The 20,066-nt window shown below is 37.6% G+C and overlaps 1 protein-coding gene across 1 annotated transcript in view; it reads right to left on the bottom strand.

Annotated features, from left to right (window-relative positions):
- The window catches only part of SYNE1 (spectrin repeat containing nuclear envelope protein 1), a 457,258-nt gene that overhangs the window by 350,798 nt on the left and 86,394 nt on the right, over positions 1-20,066 (bottom strand). The window contains exons 3-4 of the mRNA XM_077775982.1: positions 15,453-15,548; positions 8,646-8,729 (exon numbers count right to left, since the gene is read on the bottom strand). Coding sequence (XP_077632108.1) covers positions 8,646-8,729; positions 15,453-15,548 — 180 coding nt within the window. The remainder of the gene's footprint in view (positions 1-8,645; positions 8,730-15,452; positions 15,549-20,066) is intronic.

Below are 20,066 nucleotides of genomic sequence, written 5' to 3'. Positions count from 1 at the left end.
GTCAACGAGGATGCGTGTACAGGCAGGAGTGTTACTTAAAATGAATCTGACTTGATTGCCTAACTCTTTTACAAATGAATAACATAATCACACTGACGGGAACAAAAAAGAACAGAAGTAACCTAAGTCTATTTGGAAAACAGTCTTTTGACTAAATGCTGTAATACTAAAGATCAAAAGAACTCTACATGCACACTGTCCTACAGTTAGTAAATCCATTTATCAGAGGGATGTGGTGAGCAATCATTATACTATTTTATGTCTATACTAGGATTGAAAAATAGGTGAATACATTGTAGATGAGAAACAGGTGTCTCATTTTCAGAGAAAACAGAAACAAATAAGCATGGAAGCCTGTAACTGACCTTGTGGTATTAGACTGGAATCAGAAGTATCAGTTTAAACTAAGGGTTTACACACACACACACAGGAGAAGGAGAGAGAGAAAAGAGAGAAAGCAGATGTATGTGCACACTTGGGTTAGTAAACACTGATATCTTCTAGATCTGCCTGTTGAGAGGGCCGAAGGGCAATGAAACTTCAGTAGCAAGTTTCAGAGCACACCTAGCATGTAAATGCCACGCACTAATAAAAGGAACAAAGCCTGCTTAGGGAAGTGGTTGATTCCAGAACTGGGGAAGGGAAAATATAAGGTAAGTATGGAAACTCTGTAGTTCCAAAAAATAAGGAAATGCTTGAAAAAGGGTGAGGCCATATCAAAAGAGTATGGGAGCATCCTGCAGGAACTCTTAATGGCCAAAGCAGGAACAATTTGAGCATCAGAATAATAGTAATAGTAATAATAATAATAATAATAATAATAATAAATACAATATATGAATTTGGGGAGGGCGACATAATTCAGCTTACACCAGAGAGCAACACTAAACCATCCTGCTCACCTACAGAACTTATTTGAGGATTAACACAACAATCTGCACAACCTGAACCAAGAACTTGGCAGGTACAGAGCGCGGAGAGGTGAACTGGGTGAGAGAGAAGCCGTGGAGGACAGGGAGATGTTCTTGCTTGCGGAGAGAGGACAGAGACAGGGAGAGAGTATGGGAAAGCATCTCCTCCCCCTCCAAAAAAAATCAGCTGGAGAGAAAAGAAAGAATACACAAGGGACTGAACAAAAAGGGGAGAAAGGAGAAAAGAGAGGATTTACATTCCATTATGACTCTATTAATGGGGAGCACAGAGTCTTAAACACCACAGCTCAACACCTGGCAGTGCTCTGGTGGGGAGGCGAATCCCCAGGAGCAGAGAGTGAGGTCCAAGGGTCCTCGGGCCTCACAGGAAGAGGTGGTTCCCCTGCTGGGAGGACATTTGGTAGAGGCTGTGCGGCCACCCTACAGGCAAAGGTCCCAGAGAATCTTAGAGAACACCACATTCGCTGGTGTGGAACAAGGACATTAACGGGGAAGCCTGGCACCAGGTGTGTGTTGTGATTTACCATAATCCCTGAAACGCTGCTGCTACACAATCGTGTGAACTTTTTCTGGGGAGGGCTAGCACCCAGCCGCAGTCTCTGGGCATCAGCAGCAGCACGGTCCCACATGTGTTCCTGGGTGCGGCTGGCACCTGGCCATTCCTCAGCGAGACCCTCCCTCAGAAGGTCTGAGTGAGTCAAAGCCATAGTCCCTCAGAAGTGAGGTGATGGGAAACAGCCGCATCTGAGATAAAACTCAGGAGGGAAGTGCTGTCTGGAAGCCGGACTTGGTCAGACAGTGTAAAAGCGGGTAGTGGATGGAAGATGGAGAACAAAGGAGGGGTGCTAGATTGCCTGTCAGGAGAACACAGAGGTCTGATACAAGAGACTGGGTCCTGGGTGACGTCATTTTCACCTCCCACACTTGCACATACATACCCACAGGCCCACAGCAATTCACCTCAGTAAGCTAAGCAGCACCATCTAGTGGAGAACAGACCCATTACCCTAAGCCCCGCCCAACTGGGCCAACCTTGCTCTTCAGGAGCACCACAAGTCTCTCTGCTGCTTAGTTTATGGATTATAAAGTTCTTTATAGTTTGACGTCTAGGGGAAGCCAATGTAATATCAATCGTATTTCAGTTGGTTCACTTGTCCATCTATTCAATTTTTTCTTATTTTTGAATACAGAAAGAGAAAAAATTATGTTTATTTTCCATTTTTATAAAAAATATTTTTAATTTTGTCTACTATATTTTTTTACTTTTTTGTAAATTTTTCAAATTCTATTTTACTTCCATCATTTCATTTTGTTCTATTTTATTGTATTCATTTTTTCAAATTTTCACACATTTTCCTTTTTTTCTTTTTCCTTTTTTTTCTTTTCTAGGATCTAGTATCCTTTATTTGATTTTTTGTACGTTGTTTTTAATTTTTTAATTTTAAGTTTTTAACTTTTTGATTCCTTTTCTTCCTTCAAAATGATGAAACAATGGAATTCACCCCAAAAGAAAGAACATGAAGAAACGACAGCCAAGCTTAATCAACACAGATACAAGCAAGATGTCTGAACCAGAATTTAGTATCACGATAATAAGAAAACTAGCTGGGGTTGAAAATGGATTAGAATCCCTTTCTATGGAGATAAAGAAGTAAAAGCTAGTCAGAATGAAATAAAAAATGCTGTAACTGAGCTGCAATCTCGAATGGTTGCAGTCCATTCTCTCCAGCAAGGAGGGATGAAGCAGAGCAGTGAATCAGCAATATAGAAGACAAACTTATGGAGAACAATGAAGTAGAAAAAAAGAGGGAAACTAAGGCAAAAGAGCAGGATTTAAGAATTAGAGAACTCAGTGACTCATTAAAAAGGAATAACTTCAGAATCATAGGGGTCCCAGAAGATGAATAGAGGGAAAAAGGGGTAGAAGGTTTATGTGAGCAAATCATAGGGGAAAACTTTCCTAGCCTGGGAAAAGTCACAGGCATCAAAATCCAGGAAGCACAGAGAACTCCCATTAGATTCAACAAAAACTGACCATCAACAAGGCTTATCACAGTCAAATTCACCAAATACTCAGGCAAGGAAAGAATCACGAAAGCAGCAAGGGAAAAAAGTCCTTCACCTACAAGGGAAGACAGATCAGGCCTGTAGCAGACCTATCCACAGAGACATGGCAGGCTAGAAAGGCATTGCAGAATATATTTAATGTACTGAATTGGAAAAATATGCAGCCAAGAATTCTTTATCCAGCAAGGCTGTCATTCAAAATAGAAGGAGACATTTAAAAAATTTCCCAAAACAAAAATTAAAGGAGTTTGTGACCACAAAACCAGCCCTGCAGAAATTTTAAGGGGGATTCTCTGAGGGGAGAAAAGAAAAAAAAAAGACCAAATCAACAAAGACTAGAAAGGACCAGAGAACACCACCAGAAACTCCAACTCTACAGGCAACATAATGGCAATAGATTCATATCTTTCAGTACTCACTCTAAATGTCAATGAACTAAATGCTCCAATCAGAAGACACAGGGCAACATAATGGATAAGAAAACAAGATCCATCTATATGCTGTATACAAGCGACACACTTTAGACCTTAAGACACCTTCAGATTGAAAGTAAGGGGATGGAGAACCATCTATCATGCTAATGTTGGCCGAAAGAAAGCTAGAGTAGCCATACTTATATTAGACTATCTAGACTTTAAAATAAAGACTGTAACAAGAGATGGAAGGGCATTATATCATAATTAAGGGACCTATCCACCAAGAAGATCTAAAAATTATAAATATTTATGCTCCAAATGTGAGAGCACCCAAATATATAAATCAGTTAATCACAAACATAAAGAAATTCATTAATAATAATACCATAATAGTAAGAAATTTCAACATTCCACTTATAGCAATGGACAAACCATCTAAACAGAAAATCAACAAGGAAATAATGGCTTTGAATGACACACTGGACCGGATGGACTTAACAGATATATTCAAAACATTTCATCCTAAAGCAGTAGAATGAACATTCTTCTCCAGTGCACATGGAACATTTTCCAGAAAAGATCACATGCTAGGACACAAATCAGCCCTCAACAAGTACAAAAAGACAGATCATACTACAACGCCATGAAACTCAAAATCAACCACAAGAAAAAAATGTGGAAAGATCACAAATACTTGGAGACTAAAGACCATCCTACTAAAGAATGAATAGGCTAACCAAGAAATTAAAAAGTACATTGAAGCCAATGAAAATGATAGCACACAGCTCAAAACCTCTGGGATGCAACAAAGGCAGTCATAAGAGGGAAGTATATAGCAATCCAGGCCGCCCTAAAGAAGGAAGAAAGGTCTCAGACACACAACCTAACCATACACCTTACAGGGCTGGAAAAAGAACAGCAAATAAAACCCCAAACCACCAGAAGACAGGAAATAATAAAGATTAGGGCAGAAATCAATGCTATCAAAAAACAACAACAACAACAACAAAACAAACAAACAGTAGAATAGATCAATAAAACCAGAAGCTGGTTCTTTCAAAGAATTAACAAAATTGATAAACCCTTAGCCAGTTTGATCAAAAAGAAAAAGGAAAAGACCCAAATAAATAAAATCAAGAATGAAAGAGGAAAGATCACAACCAAACACTATAGAAATACAAACAATAATAAGAGATTATTATGAGCAATTATATGCCAATAAAATGGGCAATCTGGAAGAAATGGATGAATTCCTAGAAAAATATAAACTACCAAAACTGAAACAAGAAGAAATAGAAAATTTGAACAGACCCATAACTAATAAAGAAATTAGTAATCAAAAATCTCCCCAAAAAATGAGTCCAGGGCCAGGTGGCTTTCCAGGGGAATTCTACCAAACATTTAAAGAAGAGTTAACACCTATTTTTTTGAAGCCATTCCAAAAAATAGAAATGGAAGGAAAATTTCCAAATTCTTTCTATGAAGTCAACATTACCTTGATTTCAAAACCAAACAAAGACCCACTAAAAAGGAGAATTACAGACCAATTTCCCTGATGAATATGGATGCAAAAATCCTCAGCAAGATACAAGCCAACTGGATCCAACAATACATTAGAAAAATTATTCACCATGACCAAGCAGGATTTATTCCTAGGATGCAGGACTGGTTCAATATCCACAAAACAACCAATATGATACATCACATCAATAAAAGAAAGGACACGGGCGCCTGGGTGGCCCAGTCAGTTAAGCGTCCAACTTCGGCTCAGGTCATGATCTCACAGTTCGTGGGTTCGAGCCCCGCATCAGGCTCTGTGCTGACAGCTAGCTCAGAGCCTGGAGCCTGCTTCAGATTCTGTGTCTCCCTCTCTCTCTGACCCTTCCCTGCTCATGCTGTCTCTCTCTCTCTCAGAAATAAACATTAAAAAAATAAATAAATAAAAATTAAAAAAAATAATAAAAGAAAGGACAAAAACCACGTGATCCTTTCAAAAGATGCAGAGAAAGCATTTGACAAAATACAGCATCCTTTCTTTATAAAAACCCTCAAGAAAGTAGGGATAGAAGGATCATACCTCAAGATCATAAAAGCCATATATGAAAGACCCAACGCTAATATTATCCTCAATGCGAAAAAATCTGAGAGCTTTCCCCCTAAGATCAGGAACAAGACAGGGGTGTCCACTCTCACCACTGTTATTCAACATAGTATTGGAAGTCTTAGCCTCAGCAGTCAGACAACCCAAATGAATAAAAGGCATCCAAATTGGCCAGGAGGAAGTCAAACTTTCAGTCTTCACAGATGACATGATACTGTATATGGAAAACCCAAAAGATTTCACCAGAAAACTGCTAGAACTGATCCGTGAATTCATAAAAGTGGCAGGATATAAAATCAATGCACAGAAACGGTTGCATTCCTATACACCAATAATGAAGCAGCAGAAAGAGAAATCAAGGAATCGATCCCATTTACAATTGCCCCAAAACCCATAAAATACCTCGCAATAAATCTAATCAAAGAGGTGAAAAATATATACACTGAAAAGTATAGAAAGCTTATAAAGGAAATTGAAGAATATACAAAAAATGGAAAAATATTCCATGTTCCTGGATAAGAAAAACAAGTATTGTTAAAATGTCAATACTACCCAAGGCAATCTATATATTCAATGCAATCCCTACCAAAATAACACCAGCATTTTCACAGAGATAAAACAAACAATCCTAAAATTTCTATGGATCCAGAAAAGACCCCAAATAGCCAAAACAATCTTGGAAAAGAAAACCAAAGCTGGAGGCATCACAATTCCAGACTTCAAGCTGTCTTACAAAGCTGTGATCATCAAGGCAGTATGGTATTTGCATAAAAACAGATGCTCAGATCAATGGAACAGAATAGAGAACCCAGAAATTGGACCTGTAAATGTATGGCCAACTCATTTTCACAAAGCAAGAAAGAATATTCAATGAAATAAACACAGTCTCTTCAACAAGTGGTGCTGGGAAAACTGGACAGCGACAGGCAGAAAAATGAACCTGGACCACTTTCTTACGCCACACACAAAAATAAACTCAAAATAGATGAAAGACCTAAACGTAAGACAGGATGTCATCAAAATCCTACAGGAAAAAGTAGGCAAAAACCTCTTTGACCTCAGCCAAGCAACTTCTTAACTCTGCAAGGGAAACAAAAGCAAAAACGAACTATTGGGACCTCATCAAAATAAAAAGCGTCTGCACAGCAAAGGAAACAATCAGCAAAACTAAAAGGCAATTGACAGAATGGGAGAAGATATTCACAAATAACATATTTTAGATATGTCAGATAAAGGGTTAGTATCCAAAATCTATAAAAAACTTAATCAAACTCAACTTCCAAAAAACAAATAATCCAGTGAAGAAATGGGCAAAAGACATGAATAGACACTTCTCCAAAGAAGACATCCAGATGGCCAACTGACACATGAAAAAATGCTCAATAACAGGGAAATACAGATCAAAACCACAATGAGATACTACCTCACACCTGTCAGAATGGCTAACATTAACAACTCAGGCAACAACAGATGTTGGCGAGGAGGCAGAGAAAGAGGATCTCTTTTGCGCTGCTGGTGGGAATGCAAACTGGTGCAGCCCCTCTGGAAAACAGTATAGAGTTTCCTCAAAAAATTAAAACTAGAACTATCCTAAGACTTAGCAATTGCACTACTAGGTATTTATCCATGGAATACAGGTGTGCTGTTTTGAAGGAGCACACGCACCCCAATGTCTTTAACAGTGCTATTGACAATAGCCAAAGTATGTAAAGAGCCCAATGTCCATAGATGGATGAATGGATCAAGAAGATGTGGTGTATATATATATACAATGGAGTATTCTCGAGAATCAAAAAGAATGAAATCTTGCCATTTGCAACTACATGGTTGGAACTAGAGGGTATTATGCTAAGTGAAGTTAGTCAGAGAAAAACAACTATCATATGACAAATATCAAATTCCTCATATGAGGACTTTAAGATACAAAACAGATGAACATAAGGGAAGGGAAGCAAAAATAATATAAAAATGGGGAGGAGGACAAAACATAAGAGACTTAAATATGGAGAACAAACTGAGGGTTGCTGGAGTGATTGTGGGAGGGGTAATGGGCTAATTGGGAAGGGGCATTAAGGAATCTCCTCCTGAAATCATTGTTGCACCATATGCCAACTAACTGGGATGTAAATTATAAAAATAAATAATTTAAAATAAAAATTTTAATAATAATAATAATTGTGGCATTGGATTATAGCTACTAAATAAGTTCATGCCAAATAAATAACTGAATAAAATAAATGGGAGGCAGGGAGAAAGAAAATCCTTTTCTTACAAAACAATTCCAATTAACACATGTAAAAGAATTGAGGGAAACACAAAATCACCACTAGACAAACATCAAAGAAATAATTACTGAAGGCAATCAACGCAAAAATCAGTGAGCAAAGTTTGAGGAGAAGTAGAGTATTAGCATAATCTCAATGATTTCCCCTGTAATTTCTTAATTACAAAGGGAAGAATAGTGACTTTATCATAAAAAAAATAACCACAGCAGACAGCCTTACCCAAGTGAAGGAGAGTAACATTGCAGGCAATAAGACCTATCAGAATCCTGTATCCACTAACATGATGAACTGAGAAGAATACAGCCTCACGTCCTTGGAATTCTTGCCAAAAATGTATAACCTCAATCTAATCTTGAGAAAAAAAGTCAAACAAACCCAAACTGAGAGACATTCTACAAATAACTGACCAGGAGTTATCAAGGTCATGAAGGACAAAGAAAGACAAGGTCATAGAGTGGAACTGCAACAATATATGCTAAGCGTATCACTGGATTGGATCCTGAATAGAAGTAAGACATCAGTGGGAAAAAAATGGATGAAGCCTAATGTCTATGCTTTAATTAGTGGTATCAAACCAGTTTAAAATTCCTTTTTAAATAGTTGTCTTATATATACACATATGCACTATGTATATAAGTTCTTCACAATAGAAGAAGCTGGCTTAGTATAGACATGAAATCTCTGTGCCATTTTTTGCTACTTTTCTGTAAATCTAAAATTATGTCACACTAATATTGCATCTCTAGCTGTATAATTTACTTGCAGTGCTTTTACCACACAACCAATGTTGAAAAACATCAGTATGCCCACACCTTCTTCTTTAAGTGTTTTGTCTCTCTCTTACCTTCCTTCCTTCAAGGAACTTGAGTGCTGTGCCAATATTAGCCACAGCATGGATTCGCTTCATTTGGCGTCCTTGTTCACAAGGCTATAAACAGGAAACAACAGGAGTAAATAAAAATGCACACATTAAAAAGGTAATTATAAAGTCTATATAAATGGATTAAAAGTATACTTGAATATTCAAGAACAACATTACTCAATCTCTATAAGGTTAATAGATACACTAAGGAGCATTATCCCACAGTACATGGAAGGTGTACTAATCGATTTAACAAACACTCATTCTCAGCTTACCTATTGATGCACTTGCCCTTAACATATCTGAATCCCAAGAACAGAAATTCACAAGACTCCCATGTCACCTATTGAGACTATCACTCCTATAAGTTAGGAAACATTTATATGAAAAGTGCTCTTGATGCATGTGTGGGAGCAGGAGATGTGTGGGAAATCTTTACTTTCCTCCAATTTTGTTGTAAAGTTAAAACTCCTTAAAAAAAGAACTCTTTAAAAAAAAGTACTCTTGGGGGCGCCTGGGTGACTCAGTCAGTTGAGTGTCCGACTTTGGCTCAGGTCATGATCTCACGGTTTGTTGGTTCCGGCCCCGCATCGGGCTCTGTGCTGACAGCTCAGAGGCTGGAGCCTGCTTCAGATTCTGGGTCTCCCTCCCTCTCTGGCCCTCCCCTGCTCATGCTCATGCTCACTCTCTCTCTCTCTCTCTCTCTCTCTCTCAGAAATAAAACATTTTTAAAAAAAAGAAAAAAAAAGTACTCTTGGTCACACACCATTTCCCTTTTCAGTCATACTAACATGAAAGATTATTGAGAATTTTAGTAACATTTCTTGGTTTGAATGACCAAAACACCATGGCACATATGAGCCAAGGTTAAAAAACAGGATTGCAACAATGTCAATGGTATTCACATGATAGCCTGTCAGGTACGAGGATATTCTAACTTACCAAATGCATTACCAAAATGCATTATGTGCTTTCTACGTGCCTCAATGTTAATTTCAAATCTCAAAGTAATTTCAATTAAGTAGATATTATTAACCTCTTTACATTTACAGGAAATAAATGGATCACTGTGGTGAAGAAATTTCTCCATGGTTGCATAGCTCATAACCTGATCCCTTCTCTGTGACACCAAAACTCTAAACAATCTCCCATTAAAACTCAAGGCTGCATATCTCTTAAATTCCAATGAATGGTGTACCAAGTAATGGTTTTTATGATACTATTTTAAACAAATGCTTCAATAGAAAATGTACTTTTTTACTTTTTATTTATTCTTTACTTGGGAACCCTTGTCATGCATGACAGTCTCATTATTGGTCTATGCATGGCCCACTTAGTCATTTCATGAGTTATCTTCTATAATGTAGAAAGCACCTATAAGCCTACCACCTAAGCCAAAGCCAGGGCCTGGACATGAAGTATGAAAGCCACACCCCGAATACCACCACCATCCATTCCATCCTTTTGCCCAAGGCAACTATCATAAAATACAGTTCAATGTTTTCCTTCTTACATACATTCATTTCATTTACGTGCATTCATGAAAATAATATCTATTTTTGTTTTAACTTTAAACAAAGCGTATCATCATATGAATCTTTTGAGGCTCACTTTCCCACATAATACACTGCTAAGACTCATGCCACGTTGTTGCTGTCACTGTATTTCATTCATTTTGACAGCTCTTGGCCATCTTTTCTGTACTCCTGATGTGAATCTTGGCTATTTCCAGATTATTTTGATTGTGAGCTGTGCTGATAGATCATTTTTGTACACCTATCTTTGGTACAAGTATAAAGAGTTTTTCTTGGTTGTAAGAGTGAAATTGCTGGGTCAGAGGGAATGCGACTTTGAACTTCTGAAGTAATGCCAAACTGTTTAAAAGCGTTTGCACTTCTTTCCACTCTTGTCAACAAGAAGAATAATCCTATGGACACATATCTTGTCCAACACTTCATTTTGACAGATATAAAAAAATATTTTTTCAGTTGAATGTATGTAAGTTGGTCTTTCACTGTGGTCCTCCTTTGCATTTTCCAGATCAACAATGATACAAACTTCTCTTCCTCTGTGCTTTGACAATGTCTGTTTCTTTTGTAAAATGCCCTTTCACATCTCTCACCCAGCTTTCTCTTTGTTGTTTGTACTGTTTCTATTTTGAAGATATCCTTTGTATACCTTTGTCATTATCTTTTCTGAATCTTTTTACTACATGTATTGTGAATATCTTCCACCAATTTTTAACTTCTTTTGTCACTTTCTTTAAAGGTTTTTGCAAATACCATGTGTCTACTTTTCTTTTTGGCTGTCCCCTAGCAAAGTGAGCAGGATATAAACATCTATTGTATTGTCCCTCTTCAGTTTGCATCTATTTTTACACAACTCAATCTGCCCTAATATCATGATCAGAGTAGGCCACAAGCTCTAACAAGGCACTGGCCATATCTCATTCATCTTTGTTTTCCTTACAGGGTTGAAACAAACTTCTTCTCAATAACAAAACTCCAGAAATGTTAGCTGAATGGATATTCAGTGGACAATGTCAAGCCCAGTTGCAGACTTGGATTCTATTCTAAATATATGATCTATGGCTAATAAAGTCACCTAGTGAACATTCAGTAATCTTTGATACTCTAGATTTCCTAAGGGTGCCCACTGAGCACTTTGGTTTGCAGATCTATTTTCTTTTTAAGTGCTTTACTTAAGTATAAATAACATATAAGTTAGTTGCCATACACAGAATTTTTTTATGACAACTTTCAAGATCTACTCTCTTAGCAACTTTTAAATATATATTAAAATATTATCAACTATAGTCACCATGCTGTACAGTACACCTCCATGACTTATTCATTCTATAAGTAGAAGTTGGTACTTCTTCAACACCTTCACCCATTTGGCCAACCCCACCACTCCCCCTTTCTGGCAACTGTCAGTCTGTTCTCTGTATCTATGAGTTTTGTTTTCTTATTTGTTTTGTTTTCAGAATCTACAAATAAGTGAAACCATAGAATATTTGTCTTCTTCTGTCTTATTTCATTTAGCATAATATCCTTAAGGTCTATCCATGTTGTTGCAAATGGCAAGATTTCATTTTTCATGGCTGCACAGTATTCCATTTATATATATCACATCTTCTTTATCCATCATCCACTGATAAACACTCAGGTTTTTTCTACATATTGGCTATTATAAATCATACTGAAGTGAGCATAGGGTTGCACATATGTTTTTGACTTAGTGTTTTGCTTTCTTTCATTGTGTACTTTTAAGTGGACTATTGGGCTTCTCCTGAATGAAAAGTATTAAGGAATTTTTAAAAAGAGGTTAACAAAATGGATAGAAACAAGTTTCTCTGTAGTCTTTAAACTCTTCAGATTGCTTCTATTATTTCCAATTTTTCAATGGCAATTCCTCCCATTCTTAAAAAAAAAATCCTAAGTGTGAAATTAAATTAAATGTTCCTATATTTATGTGTGATTACAGATATATAGTCACTGATCCATTTAAAGAGTAAATGTTCCACAAATAATCAAAGAATGTAGAGAGATCTAAGAATAGCAATTTAAAAATTAAAAATACTTAAATAATAGTTCTTAAATAATAGAGTTTTCTGAAGAGAGTCACACTAGGTTATTCAAGGAGACTAAATACTGAGGTTCCATCCTCTCCCTGAGATGCTGGAAGGGCAGGGAAACTAAGCTATTTGGCTACATTTCTCAGATGATCATGGGCAGAGTCAGAGTCCCACGCTATGTGAACCCTGATGTTATGCACACTGTTCTTAATAGAGTTCTACCTCTGAGATATTTTAGGATTTCTGAATAGGGTTAATACTCTTTTTTTTTTTTTAATAGTTTATTGTCAAATTAATACTCTTGATCGAAATGCTCTTACCAACATTCTCACTTTGAACGCTCTATAAGAGTTCAATATCCCAGAGTTCTGGGATACTGATTCCTTTAGATCATGCTTTTCATTTTAATGTGGTCCTGAATTACAATGTGTACATATACAAAATTTAAATAACCATTTCCAAGGCTGATTCATAATTTTAGAGCAATTTCATTTTACATAATTTAGGATCTTGGAGGGCTCAACATAAGTGCATAATAAAGGTTAGACTGGAAACTTCCCTCGTATGTCTCAGTTTTTTTTTCTGCTAAGTGAGAAAGCTGAGATTCTTTTTGAAATCCCTTCTAGCTTCAAGGTATTATCATTTTATGTCTGAATGAGTCGGGCACTTAAACAGAAATAGGACTCTTATGTCAAAATATATACTTTTTCTAGAATCATTTAGCTTGGCAATTAAATGCCCATCAAGCTGGCTGGACCCTGCTGGCCAAGTATATTGGCAAAATTATATGGATACAGAATGATACACCTCTTGAATACCTAATTGAGTTGTAATGAAGGTTTCTTTAACCTTTTAGTAAATAGCTTAATTCAGGAGGATATAAAAAGATGCCCAATTATATCTGGCAATCAAGGGAGTATATATCACAAGTCAGCAACTCACACATCTGAATGCTAATCTAGTTTATTTAGCTCATGCATATTCCAAATTGGATTTTCATATATGTCTTGTTTGATTTCCCCCAAAGTAGAACCTGAGACAAGGACTTGGATGCATGTAGTTTACTGTGGAGATGATCCCAGGTAGGAAGGGTGAAGGGGTGCAAGGAGAGTGAGACCGGGAAGAGGAAAAATGCTATTGAGGGTTTCCACTGTGAGCAACTGGGCCTCAGTCCTGCTGGGAACCCAAGAACTGCATGAGATATGTGTAAATATGCCAAAGAATTGTCCACCCTACCAATGCCAGGCTGCAGCATTTATTCATGGATTCCCATCTCCATTGGTTGAAGGACTTTGGGGACCATTAACTCTTCTACACTTCAAGGCTGCTTTAAGCAACTTGTGCATTTGGCAAAAGCTGTGGCGGTGGAAACCTGGAGACAAGCTATCAGTGTTTGAGGCAAGACGCTACGAGAGTGTATAGGCAATGCCACCACTGTCTGAAGTCACTTGCTGAAGCTGGAGGTGAGCTGAGATGGCACGTGGGCACCAAAAGCAACCACTACAATATGAATCTAGGTAGATAAATGATTTACACAAAATTATCATCAGTTCATAATTCTCCAACAGACAACCCTATGTTGAGGATTCCACACAAAATTAACCAGAAATTTATGTTTAGTCAAATACACATTTGGGGCGCCTGGGTGGCTTAGTCGGTTAAGCGTCCGACTTTCGCTTAGGTCATGATCTCACGGTTCGTGGGTTCGAGCCCCGCGTCAGGCTCTGTGCTGACTGCCAGCTCAGAGCCTGGAGCCTGTTTCAGTCTGTGACTCCCTCTCTCTCTGACCCTCCCCTGCTCACGCTGTCTCTCTCTCTCTCCTAGAAATAAATAAAACATTTTTTAAAAATTTAAAAAAAACAAATCACATTTAGAAAGTCAATTATCCAAGTGATGATGATTGTGTAGCTGTTGTCAAGAAGCAACAAACAAAGAAAAAATAAGTGCTCCCAATTCGGGACCCTGTGTTCTAGCACATCATACAACACTTTGAAGATAATTTCCTGAGTATCTCTTTGTAAGCACAAATGTTTACACCATTTATAAGTAGTTTATCTCTGCAAACTACTTACTTCTCTACTACTCTCAAATAACAAAACATGAGCCAGAAAAAATGCAGATCTTCCTCAACTAACAATGGATTTATATCCCGATAAACTCATTGTAAGTTGGAAATACTGCGAATTAAAATTGCATTGAATATACCTACACTACTGAACATCACAGCTTAGCCTAGCTCACCTTAAACATGCTCAGATCACTGACATTAGCCTGTAGTTGGTCAAGATTATGTAACCCAAAGCCTATCTTATAATGGAGTGTTTAATATTACATGTAATGTATTCAGCACTGTACTGAAAGTGAAAAACAGAATGGCTATGTGAGTATAGAATGGTTGTCAAATGTATTAATTCTTTACCCTCATGACCATGAGGCTCTCTAGGAACAGTGGCTCCTTTCCACTGCCCAGCATCATGAGAGAGGATCATCTTGTGTATTGTTAGCCCAGGAAAAGATCCAAATTCAAAATTCCACGTATGGTTTTTACTGAATGCATATTACTTTCACAACATCGTCAAGTCAAAAAAAAACAGTAAGTCAAACCACAGTACATTGGGAGACTATCTATCCTTTATTATTAAGTAACATAGAAAAGTATATTCTGTAGCTCACTATCAATGTGTTTTTCACTTTGCTGGTTCCACTGTACATAAAAACAAATGATTCTGAGGGTGCTGTTCCTGCAACAAAAGACTGATGATGGAAGATGACCACAAGTGTATGAAAAATGGCATGCTGATTTCAAACTTCATTTTCAACAAACAAGTATATAAATAATACACACAATCCTCTCCAAATGGACAGTACTCCATAAGTGAGGTAGATGTTAACCTACACGTAATCTTCCTGGATAGACATTGCATACAGATGCAGCAGTTAACCATGATAGATTACTGATGAAGCTCTTTACTCTTCCTTCTAAGGTTGCTCCTGCTATAGATAATGTTTTAAATCCACTAAATGTGTGTAGGAACTAGAAAGGAAATGTAGTCCCTGCTCCCAGAAGAGACTGATAGATTAGTGTTCCCAGTGTATCACCAACTACAAAAACATTCTTTTTTACAACAGCACCTTTTATACTCCCAACTGCACACCCCTCTGAATTCCAAAAGGGAGCAGTCTGACAATCTGGTCACAGGAAAAATCCTTACCAGTTTCTGCCCAGACAGGACCTCCAGAAGAGCAAGCAGCTTGACACCATCTTTCATGTCTTCAAAGAGATCATCTACCACCAGTGGGGGCTTCCGCTAGAAGATAAAAAATGAGTAAGTGCAAAAAAATGCATCTTCTCTCTCTAACATACCTTTGCAACTCATTGTCATGAAATCTGTAGGAACAGTTTCTAAATACCTGAATTCTTTAGTTTGGATATGGTTGGCAAGTGCCAATTGTAAGGAGGAAAACAACCATTTGGAAATAAACTTAGTCAAAAACCTCAGGAGACTTTTTTAATGTTTGTTTATTTATTTTGAGAGGAAAAAAGAAAAGACAGAGAGAGCGAGCGAGCAGGGGAAGGGCAGAGAGAGAGGGAGAGAGTCCCAAGCAGGCTCCACATTGTCAGCGCAGAGCCTGGTTCGGAGCTCGATCTCACCAACCAATCTCACCAACCATGAGATCATGACCTGAGCCCAAGAGTCCTGCACTTAACAGACTGACCACACACCTGCCCCGAAAACCTGAGGAGACTTAACGCTTGGGCTTTCATATACATACCACCTTCTTTCTAGAAAGGAATTTTTGTTAAGGGTCAAAGAGATGGTACAGAATAAGGAAAGGAAAAGAAGTCACTATCAACACAAAAGATATGAGGAACATTAACACAAGACCTAAGCAGGGAAGAGGAGGTGCCCCAGAGACACTGGACCAAACCTCCCCACCTCACTGGGGACGAGTGTGTAAGTGGGGCGTACCCAGACCTGGCACTTCTGGGGCCCGTCTGGCCACACTAATCTCCTTGGGTCAGTGGCCAGCTGCTGGAGAACTGTGAGCACAAGCAAGGTTGCAGATTTTGTGTCGTGTGGGTTAGCTGGCCGTGTTCCATGTCACAGCCTGACAAACCTAGCACGGCTTCTGTCGCGATGCAGCACTGAACCCAGAGCCTGATAGGCACGATTACAGGCTGATCAGTGCAAATCCACCACTACCAGAAAAATAAATCAAAGCCCATTTTCAATCCATGGAGAGTCTTTTATTTTTTATAAAGGTCACTGAAATGCCCAATGTACTGGGGTTCATCAAACTTTTAATTTAGGTTTGTCTTGGCTCAGACGAAAGCAGAGAAGTGATGATGCTAGTGGAGAATAGGTGACCTCAGATTTCTACAGAGTAAGAATTCTTCCATTTATCCCCTGGTTCAAGTTCTACACCTTTCTGGTTCTCACTGAATCATGTTAACAGCCTAATGCTGTATTGCTGACTTTCAATTGTCTTTCTTTCTAAAAAAGAAAGAGTTCTCTGTACATATATTTAATCACCAAACGTTTTATTGAAATGAGGCTTTTTTCTTTACCCACTGATATAGAGCATTTCTATTTTTCTTATGACTGCATGAACTGCAGTCTCTGAATGGCACAGTTCTAATTTTAAATGCAACTTCTCTCCTTATAAAATGAACAGCTGAATACACTTTGTTCTCATGCTGTGAAATACATGTTCAGAAATAACAAGTTTTCGTTTTCAGGCAGTCTCCTTTAAATTCCCACTATTCACACTGCTTATAATTTATATAGCAAAAATGTAATAATGACTTTATATTCTAGGCATATAAATAAAATTATTTGGGATAAAGTGAACTACACTGAAAACTATTCCATACGATAAGAATCAAAATTACTGTATTGGCTATATATATATATATAGGAAATATGAGTTGTACTGGAAAATTTTTCACCAATGTCTTCCTACACAAAATAAAGAGATGTAGTCTGATGGCTATTAACAGTCTAAATAGAACTTGGGAGAAAATATTTCTGCTTAAAAAATGTTTGTATGAGGGGCGCCTGGGTGGTTCAGTTGGTTAAGCATCTGATTTTGGCTCAGATCATGATCTCACAGTCCGTGGGTTCGAGCTCCACATCAGACTCTGTACTGACAGCTCAGAGCCTGGAGCTTGCTTCAGATTCTGTGTGTGTGTCTCTCTCTGCCATTCCCCTGCTCATGCTCTGTCTCTCTCTCTCNTAATTTGAAATGCACAGGTATCATAATTTCAACACACTGAATTATAGCGCCAAGCATTATGTAATCAATTCTTTACTTAATACCTCAACTAGTGAAAGAAGGAGAAAAACTTCTGGCCAGTGTTCTTGCAAAGAGTTGGCAAAATGAATACTAGAGAATGATCTTTATATTTCTACAAGCTCTATCTAAATGCATATAATGTACATATTGTGCAAAATCAGCAAAACGTTTATGAAAAATTATAACAGAATAAAAACGTTCTCGTAATTATTAGACAAGTTTTCCTATTCCATTTTGCACAAGGAATTATTTACATATAGCAACTGATCAACTGGGGGGGGCCATTTACTATTGTGACTAAATCACAGTTATTCTCTGTGACAGTGTTTTAATAAAAAAAACCTTTCAGCTAAAATGTCTCTCCTGTCACCTGTACAAATAGTTACAGCATCACTCTGATTACACTGGTACTGGCCGTCGAAAGAAAGAGTTAGAAATGAAGGTAACTTACTGGAGCCTGACTTAATGGAAAATGAAGATAATGTAGTTCTGTTCTGACTGCCCACCAATTTTCAGTTTCACGTACCAGGCAGAAATCTATCAAGTACTTTTTATTATCCTTTACATTATGATTAAGGTAAAATTATAATAAGCTCTTTTGGGGGACAGTATTTTTAAAAGTTATATTCTCCTTGGCCTTATCAGTCACATTTAGATTTTCTATAGTGGAACCAAGATATATTCATGTTTAATCTGAGGTCATTCGAGGAAGCGAAATTCCCAATGGAGTCTGGGGGAGAGGGAGAAAGAGATGGGAGAGAACAAAAATGAGAAAGAGATGCTTCACTTCTGTGGCTACTCCCTTCTATCAGCTCTCTTCAAACTAGAGTTAAACCTTAACTTCTGGCTCTGAGAGGGCTGCCAGCTCTAAAAGTCCCTAGAAACACAGGGAAGATATACATATCTCTGTACCTGGTAGTTAGCTCATCACTGAAATGGATTTCACAGAGCTGTTTTCTCTATTTCTTCTCCTCCTCCTTTATTTTTGCTATGCAGCTCCTTCAATGACATGTAATGAGATTCAGAGTTCATCCTTGATCTTTACGGAATGTAAAAGTACAGGTGTCTTTGACATAACTTTTACTGACCAGTTCCTCTATCTGAGGAAAATATCCTATTCTCTAACATTGTGTGTGTGTGTGTGTGTGTGTGTGTGTGCACGTGTGTGTGTGTATGAATATCTCGTGTCACTTTACTAGTCCATAAGCATCAGCACATATTTAAGCCCTATTTACCATTTATTTTCATATTTTTATTCATGAAAGGATGACCATGTTTTCTATGCCCCATGTTTATGACCCTAGAAACAATTATATTGCTTGACGGAAAAGGAATAAGAGAATAATTTTGATGAGAAAAAGATATCAGATATAACTATTAGGCATGAAATACACATTTAAGAAATCTTCACATTTAAAAATTATATATGAGAGGGGCACCTGGGTGGCTAAGTCGGTTAAGCATCCGACTTGAGCTCAGGTCACGATCTCCTGGATCGTGGGTTTGAGCCCCGTGTCAGGCTCTGTGCTGACAGCTAGCTCAGAGCCTGAAGACTGGTTTGGTTTCTGTATCTCCCTCTCTCTCTGACCCACCCCTGCTCATGCTCTCTCTCTCTCTCTCTCAGAAATAAATAAAACATTTTTAAAAATTTTAAAAATTATATATGAAATGAAAAATGTTGATGCATAAGTAAATATGACAAAATACTCACACTATAAACTGCATACATGAATTCTAATATTTACTCGATATCATGATTCTGTGGCCTAGATATTACACATTCTAATTTAGGAGATGTTTTAATAGGAATGAAAGGAGGAAAAGAGGAGGAGAGGAAAAGAGGAAAGAATGAATAATGTACTGTTGAATATCTCACTGTATCAAGCACTGTGCTGAGGGCTCAGACACGTTATCTCACAGAATTTCATTACCACAACCTATAGGAGTATCACCTCCTCTTTCAAAGTAAGGAATCTGAATCTCAGAGAGGTTCAACCATGGACCTAGATCAACCCCCCAGCACATGATTAGATTTGTGCCCAGGATGTTTATATTTTGAGTCACCTATTAGATAGAATTTTAGTATAAAAATACAAGTATTCCCATTAATTTTTCCCAAATGATATATAAGCCTATAAATGTGATTTTTATTTGATATCAGTATGAAAAGTATTACCTAATTAGCTGAAGTGGCTGCCATTCTACTAGAAGCAAAAAATTAACAAAAAGCCACTTTTAAATGTGAATGGATATCAGAAAGACTGAAAAGTAATAACAGAAGCATTACGTATATTAATATATATTGGCATAGACAATAGTTGGCCTAATTCACACCATATCTCCAAATGGCCATGTTTGTGCTATTTTTTGTTACACGAGTGACCTGGGATATACCCATCACATTCTCTGCTTGGATCCAGAAGATGGCTGGAGTTAAGCTGTTACATGGCAATGACCTAAATATGATTGTTATTGGTCCTCTTATTGAGGACTTTGCAATCATATGCACAATCATATGTACAATCATA

The sequence above is a fragment of the Crocuta crocuta genome, unplaced genomic scaffold (assembly GCF_008692635.1).
Source record: "Crocuta crocuta isolate KB4526 unplaced genomic scaffold, BGI_CrCroc_1.0 scaffold25, whole genome shotgun sequence".
Lineage (NCBI taxonomy): Eukaryota > Metazoa > Chordata > Mammalia > Carnivora > Hyaenidae > Crocuta > Crocuta crocuta.
Note: the sequence above shows the minus strand (reverse complement) of the source record. Positions and strands in the feature narration are given on the sequence as shown.